Source organism: Penaeus japonicus, unplaced genomic scaffold (genome assembly GCF_977035675.1).
Source record: "Penaeus japonicus unplaced genomic scaffold, GWHDUDI00000001_assembly GWHDUDI00000037, whole genome shotgun sequence".
Taxonomy (NCBI): domain Eukaryota; kingdom Metazoa; phylum Arthropoda; class Malacostraca; order Decapoda; family Penaeidae; genus Penaeus; species Penaeus japonicus.
Window position 1 is genome coordinate 3,744,781 of NW_028234439.1, and position 7,500 is coordinate 3,752,280.

The window sequence follows — 7,500 nt, forward strand, 5'->3', positions numbered from 1 at the left end:
TTATCACTGAAGATTTGGGCCAACATGAACACATCTTGAACCCTTTTTTGCGAGAAAGAGCCTAGCAAGACACTTTGCATGATCTTAGTGTAAATCAAAGGCTTAAAAATTCTAATACATGTCAATTCATTTAACCACAAAACCACATAGCAAATGGTCATGGACACAGCTTATATTATTAACATCGTCACCGGATGATCTATCTGAAAACGCGACCTGCATTTCATTCTTAATTTTTCTGCCTTAAAAGCCTTTTGCAACTGAAGAGCATGCAAAGTCTCCAACTAGGCTTCATCACCAGCAATTTTAGCAACCAGATCTTCAGATGCTACACCGTCACTTCAATTTTCTTTCTGTTCATCTGCAAGTCTTAAATTTTAACATTGATACTTCAGACTCCCATCTTTTGTTTTGCTTTATGAACATTACCAGCACTGTATTTCCCCCTCTTGGACCCCGTGAACGAATTCACATTGACTTTCCATGGGTTTCAATGTCAAGTATACAACAGTCTAAAGTCACACTACCCTTGGCCTTGGAGTACAACTGGGGGTGGTGTAGAGGGGGTGGGGGCAAGGGGGTGTTGAGAGTACAATGCTACGAGAGAGAAAAAAGTTTCTCCATACACAAGGCTAAAAGGAAGAAGGGTTGACTTGTTTTTAATGTACTTGTACATACCCTGATCATATATCCATGCTCAACAACATTACAATAAAGACTTTTCCAAGAATAATGTCAATTATTCAAACAAATTGTCCTACACAGCAAAGAAAAAAAGAAAATAAAAAGATCACATCTTGTCTTATCTACGCGCTGCTGCAGACACTGGAGATAACTTGTCAATATGGAAACAATGTGACAACAACGGCAATAGGCTTCTGTTCCCTCACAGGAAAAGGATAAATCTTAAAAAATTCAATATAAACAAACTATCTAGCTACTTAGCATACATATGTACATCGACTGTACACCCACTATGCTCTAACAAACTTGTTCTATATAAAAAGAAAACAAAAAAACAAAAAAACAAAAAAAAGGGGAAAGAAAAAAAGGCTTTGACATACTTAAATTAGCAACGAATCATCTACACAATTTGGCGATCTTTTCAAAATGCAACCATCTGGTCTGGCAGTCAGTCAGGCCTTTTATCAAACTAAGCACCATAACAAACACAACTTTAAAATTAAACATTTAGATACTTCCATAAAACACCTATTCTATAAATGAACAAGCTTTTGAGGAATCATTTGAAGCTAAATTTCAAAAAACGGTGAATTTCTACAGGCATAAAAATTTTCCACTAAACCAGTTTTTTTTTAGCACAGGAAAGGCTCTCTTCCTACTACATATGCAAGTTCTTAAGATATTTGACCCAAAGCGCTAAGTTTTGTTTTCTGTTAAAAAATTGAGAAAATTGAGCATTTGGCGGCTAAACCAGTTAAGGATGACATCCTTCGACAGCCACCTCCCTAATTCCCCAAACAAGACATCAAGTATTTCTTATACTTTCACACTGACAAATTTATTCCAACGTAAACTGTTAACACTGATAACACTCTTTTTTTTATCAACCAAAAAGTAGATTCATGTGAGAGTTCCACACAACAACATTTCAGTGCATGTTTGAAAAGAAAAAAATATATATATTCTCAATCATAATAATAATAATAATAATAATGACAGCAATTGATAAATAAAATAAAAGTTTTTGTTTTTATCTTGATAATCCATCACAGCCAAAGAAATCTGCTGGCCAGGTGCTAGAGTCTGCATGCCTTTATTCTGAGTCCTGGTCGTCCTCCTTCTTCTTCTTCTTCTTCTTCTTCTTTTTCTTCTCTCCACTCTGTAAGAAAAAGAAATGTTAGGACTAAATGGTTCTTGATACAGAAGGGTCGAAGGGACAAGTCTTACTTCCACGAGGAGTTATACTTGGGAGGAACTGCATAAATGAGATAAACAAAAATTCTATAATCTGCTGTATCTAATCTTCTGTAATTAATTTGTGAATCCATCATGCTGATCATTTGAAACCCTAAATACATCATTTGTTATTCACAAGCATGAGCTGGATAAATAATCATATTTCCTTCCATTATAGATGGCTCAATTTGGGACATTATATAGTCCTACTGTATAAACGGGTAGGAACGACAAACAATTTGAAAACAATTGAGAAACACTCAAATTTTCCTTACCTCTTCTTCTGGCTCAGCTTCCATCACTTCCTGTTTCACCACTACTTCTGCTTGTTCTTCCTCAGCCTCCTCTTCCTTCTTCTTCTTCTTCTTCTTCTTCTTTTCCTTCTTTATTTGAGCTTCATCTAGAGCTGGAGTTTCAGCAGCTGCTGTGCCCGAAGCGTCGGAGGCTTCGCTCAGCTTTCTCTGTGAATTTTGAAAGTCCAGGATTATGAAAACGTTCCTCGGTAACAGAATATTCAAGAAAAGTTAAGTTGTGCATTTTTCACATTTCTAGAAAGACAGTGGGATTACAAAATAGTACACACTTTTGAAGGACTATTGCCAATATCATTAATCTTCCACTCCAGTTGTCATCATTTTGAGTGACTCTAGGAAATGTCTCAATTTCTATTCATTCTGCACCATTTGTTGTGCAGTTGTGCAGATCAGGCTGGTTGAGGGTGCTAAACTGGCCTAAGGCAAAGGATCAAGTACTACTCCCAATATATATGTGGAACCGAATTGTGCACACACACACATGCATGCAAACATCCAAACATACAGGCGCATGAAAACTATCACACTCAAATACACACAGTCTATCTCTCGCTGTCTGCCTCTCCCTCTCCCTCTCTAACATAATTACCCAGCTTTCTTAGATCACTAACAGGATAACTCAATGCATTTGTCTTCTTGCAGCATACACAATCAATTCGTAATAATCTTCATTTAATTTCCAGACACCCATTTTGGACAAAATATTTGTGCTTAGGAAGGCTTAATAATCATAATGAAGGTTTAATAATCATCCAATTGACAAATAGTTTTATTTTATAAAGAAATAATCCCCCCCCCCCTACACACACAAGACTACCATTTTCTTTGACTTCACACAAGTTAAAGAGTAAAAATTGACATAAAAAAACACAGAACTAAAAATACAACATACCTTCTTGGGCGTGGCCTCAACAGTTGGTGCTGCTGCTGCAAAACTATCCACAGGTTCCTTTTTCACCGCTCTGTAATCGACGTAGTTGTGTAGCCAATCTGACGGAGTCTTTTCATTTGGCTTTCCGTGCTTGTCGAGGAGACCATCCTTAATCATGGTTTTCTTGATTGTTGCCTATGGATGAAAAAAGAAATAAAAAAGGAAAGGTATTAATAAAATAGAGATAATCCCAAACAAAGAAAAATAAAGAAGAAATAGACTGACAATAATGGAGTAAAGTAGCAATAGAAAGAACCTAGGATTTTGTACATGAAAAGAACAATGCCCTGAGAATCTGAAAAGGCACTCAAACATAATGTTTATAAGAAATCACATCTCTGGTTTCTGAACCAATACTTTGCCAGTTCTCTAATGGTCCCAAATACTTCACACTACTACTTCCTCTCCATGAAACAACAGAAATGTGTCAATATCCAATCACAATGATGGGAAATACAGCTAATTGCATCATGGTTCCATTTCTTCTGAAGCTGTAATGTGACCTCAATAAAGAGGAGGCTACAGATCAAAAGCTTGGAAAAAAAAAATTTGTACAAAACAACAACAAAGACGGAGAAATCACCTTTGGTCCCAGGCCCCACTTGCGCGGGTATGTGTCTCTCTCCATGATCACTCTCTTAATCTTGGCTACCACTCCATGGTCACAGGAAGACATGGTGGAGGTGGTCATGAGGGCGAGCGCTGGAATAAAAAGTATGCAGGATCAATAGGAGTACGTGTCTGGATTCATAACACGTGTGGGGCTTTGATTCTCCACCGGTTAAGGAAAAAAGGTATTATTACGAATCACAAGCAAAATTCTTAAAAAGACGATATATGTATATTTATCATAAGCCAAAAAAATATAACATATTCAAGTAAAAAATAACAAGACCCTAAATAGAAACTCACCAATACAAATGGCCTCTCCCTTGGTAGTGCAGACAACAATCTCCTCATTCAGCTCGATGCCATTCTCGTATCTCAGCACACCAGGCAACATGATCTTGGCACCGTAACAGACAGCGTTGACTGCCGAGTCCTGGAAGAATACGACGGTCATGTTATTTTGTCATTTGGCAGATAATAGAGATAGGTCTACTAAAATTACCTAAATAATATTCACTGTCAGATTTGCTAAAGGTTACAATATTGTCGGAAGTGATGCGTAATTATGTACAGAGAAATACAAATCTCCCTTACAAATAAATAAAATGAAACTGAAATTAGCAATTACGAAAATACAACTTCCAAATGCAAATAAAATATGATAGTTTGTATTTGGTCTTCAATAAAAACTTGACAAGTGATTTGTGTCCTGGAACTAGATCACTTGCTCAAGACAAGACCATCATGAAAATAAAAAAAATAGGAAAGACTTTGAATTCTAAGTTAGTGGAAACGGTATTTCCAAGAACATCGAAACTATCTTCTGTACCTTCATAATAATTCTCTTGTGAGCGGTAAGCATGGCCTCCAAGGGTTTAACTGTTCTTCGCAGATATGATTCATCGCCGTGATTTTCGAAGAGCCACTGCGCATCCAAAACGTCATGCATGGTTACCAGAGAGTCTTTCTCGCCCTGTATACCTAAAGGGGGTATAATTGTCATTTTATTATTATTTCTTTTTTTAGCATACACATATATTCTAAAAATCACTCTAAACCTACAAAGAATCAAATTCATACTTGTCTATCAAACTGATGTTTTGCATACAGTAACTCTGCAAATCTTACCTGATCTCACTCTCCGCAGCTCCTGCATCTGTCCTCCAGTACCCAGGTGAAGTCCAAGGTGAACACACATGGTACGAATGTAGGTGCCAGCCTCACAACTCACCCAAAATATACCTTAATGTAAGGAAGAAACACATTTTAGATACAGCTCTGAAACTTTTCATGCTTTACACAAAAACATCTTAAAATTTTTAGACTGTTTTCAAGACATTGTAAAATGTATTTCCACTTGTAGCTGATTGTATGCCCCATGACTTGATTAAGATTGTAATAAAATAAATTTTCCAAAGTTCTACATCTAATCACCAATCAAAATTTTGACAAAGGTGCAATTCAAAGAGCGTGCTAACACTTTTGCCTTGGAATCTGAAACTGATCAAAAGGGCAAAACCTAAAAGACGTCACTCTGCAGCAAAAGCCACAAGATATACATAACATAGCATACCCATATTTTGCTCCGGATCATACTCAATGAGTTTGTTTTCATACACAGTCCGGACGCGGAGCTGACGCTTCACAGCAGAGATAAGTGGCGGCCTCTGGAACTGTGCCCCCTTCAGTTTGTCGAGTGTCTATGGGAAAGAACACTCAGGTTCAGGGGTGGGAAGAACCCATAATTTGCTTTTCTTTTCTGGTGGCATAAGTTTTCAATGGGTTTGCCATCCAGCTACAGTATTTAGGTTGATGAAATAAAGTGACAGCACTTTATTTCTTGGAACATTCCTCACTACAGACATGCATACAAAAAGCATTACAACCTTTGACATGTGAGAAGTAATGGTCACAATAGTCAGCATGAAACAGGTTCCTGATTAGCTTGTACAATGATTGCTAAAGCTTTTAAAAGGATATTCAGCATGAAGTATTTGTACCCAAACAAATTATATTTGAAATGAATTCTCTGAGTAAATTTCTTAACAATCTAATATCAAATTTTATTCTTTTCCCTCATCAATATAATCAGTTAAATGCATATTTCAACATGAAATTCTATTAAAAAAAAAAAAAACTTGAATAGATAGTTTCTCAATAAGATCATGACTTTTCATCACCAAAACAACTACTATGACAAGCAAATTAAACTAATATTTTCATTTAATATTCCAGCTAGCATCCTTTTACAAGCAATTTAACTAATACAGATATCAAATATTATAATAAATCTTTTGAGCATCCTATAAGATCTCAAACAATTTTGCAAAAGACAAGAAAAAAAAAAGAAAGCATCGGAAATGTGGGGTGGGAAAAGACAAACATCCGCATTGGGTAAAGAGTTCTCGACCGCAAATGATTTCCAAGATCACAGTCATCACCAACCTGTTTAATTCTCGCTAAATTATCTACGCTTTCATGCAGTCGGAAGATGCAGACGTACTCCTTTCCAGCCCCTTGCTGAGATTTTACTAGTCTGGTGCTTCTTTCTAGACACACAATCAAACAACCTGGAAGGAAAAGTTACATTAGAATAACCTTGCGGTATTACAGTGGGATCTTTAGAGGAATAGCCCATCTCCAATAAGAAATGAAATGATAATCCATATAAAGAAGGGTAATGGTTCACAAATTTTGACATAAATTATATTCTATTCTATTTGATTCTATTTGAGTTATTCCAATCTGAGTGTGTGTGTGTGTGTGTGTGTGTGTGTGTGTGTGTGTGTGTGTGAGTGTGAGTGTGTGTGTGTGTGTGTGTGTTTTACAATGTTATTTATCTTTAAATGGAGATAAAATGAAAATGGACCACAAAATAAGAGAAAAACTAAAGTAATGGTTTTAAGAAAAATACATATCAACACTACTTTGTATAAACCATAACCTGATGAAAGCATAATTAAGGCCACAATCACTAATCCAAGTCTGCATAAATGAACACAGGGTGGTTTGTTGACCTTTGCCAGAGTGTAAAGGCCGTGTCATCACTTCGGTCATTCCTATTCTGAATGATCACCTTAAATCCATAAATAAATTTGCAGCGTATAATTTTACCTATTGAAGACATGTGCCAACCACCTCCCACTCACCTGTGACTTTAGGATCTAAGGTTCCTGAGTGCCCCGTCTTCTCTAGCTTGAGAATGCGCTTAATCCACGAGACAACCTCATGGGAGGAAGGATTGCTGGGCTTGTCCAGGTTGATGAACCCAGCTTTCAGGTATTCGGAAATGGTTCTTTTTAGCGGCGAACATCCGTGTGGTAAAGGAGTGTAGTGATTTGTACGGACATTCAACCTATCAAAGTTCTGGGGAATAATGAGAAAGTACAAAAAATTAGTACAAACACTTGTAGAAATTCCAAATATTTCTCTATATTGGCAATGCACCGATTGCATTTCAACTTGTAGTAACAAATGCACAAGTAACTCACCTTTAGAAGCAGAGGCCATTCAGATGTATCCAACACTTTCGCAGGAGCTTCCGACGGTTCAATCTTAAAGCTCATTTCCTGGTGGAGATCACCAATGGATTTTTTGCTCTTCTTCTTTTTTACTTCAACCTCCATTGCGCCTAACGTTCCTGTGGATAGAAGGTGGGTGAGTCAGCTGTTCTTCAGCACTGTCCCAGTCTGATGTTGTGACTAACACCAACTTCATGATTCATAC

At 36.9% G+C, this 7,500-nt stretch overlaps 1 protein-coding gene across 2 annotated transcripts in view; it reads right to left on the minus strand.

Moving 5' to 3' along the window:
• Positions 1 to 7,500, minus strand: part of Nop60B (dyskerin pseudouridine synthase 1 Nop60B) — an 8,531-nt gene that overhangs the window by 59 nt on the left and 972 nt on the right. For both annotated transcript variants that reach the window (XM_043030533.2, XM_043030534.2), the window contains exons 2-12: positions 7,266 to 7,414; positions 6,924 to 7,140; positions 6,220 to 6,344; positions 5,348 to 5,474; positions 4,903 to 5,016; positions 4,604 to 4,755; positions 4,078 to 4,207; positions 3,749 to 3,867; positions 3,127 to 3,300; positions 2,196 to 2,381; positions 1 to 1,843 (exon numbers count right to left, since the gene is read on the minus strand). The exon at positions 1 to 1,843 is cut by the window's left edge and continues 59 nt beyond it. In XM_043030533.2, coding sequence (XP_042886467.1) covers positions 1,778 to 1,843; positions 2,196 to 2,381; positions 3,127 to 3,300; positions 3,749 to 3,867; positions 4,078 to 4,207; positions 4,604 to 4,755; positions 4,903 to 5,016; positions 5,348 to 5,474; positions 6,220 to 6,344; positions 6,924 to 7,140; positions 7,266 to 7,414 — 1,559 coding nt within the window. In that variant the 3' untranslated portion in view covers positions 1 to 1,777. The remainder of the gene's footprint in view (positions 1,844 to 2,195; positions 2,382 to 3,126; positions 3,301 to 3,748; positions 3,868 to 4,077; positions 4,208 to 4,603; positions 4,756 to 4,902; positions 5,017 to 5,347; positions 5,475 to 6,219; positions 6,345 to 6,923; positions 7,141 to 7,265; positions 7,415 to 7,500) is intronic.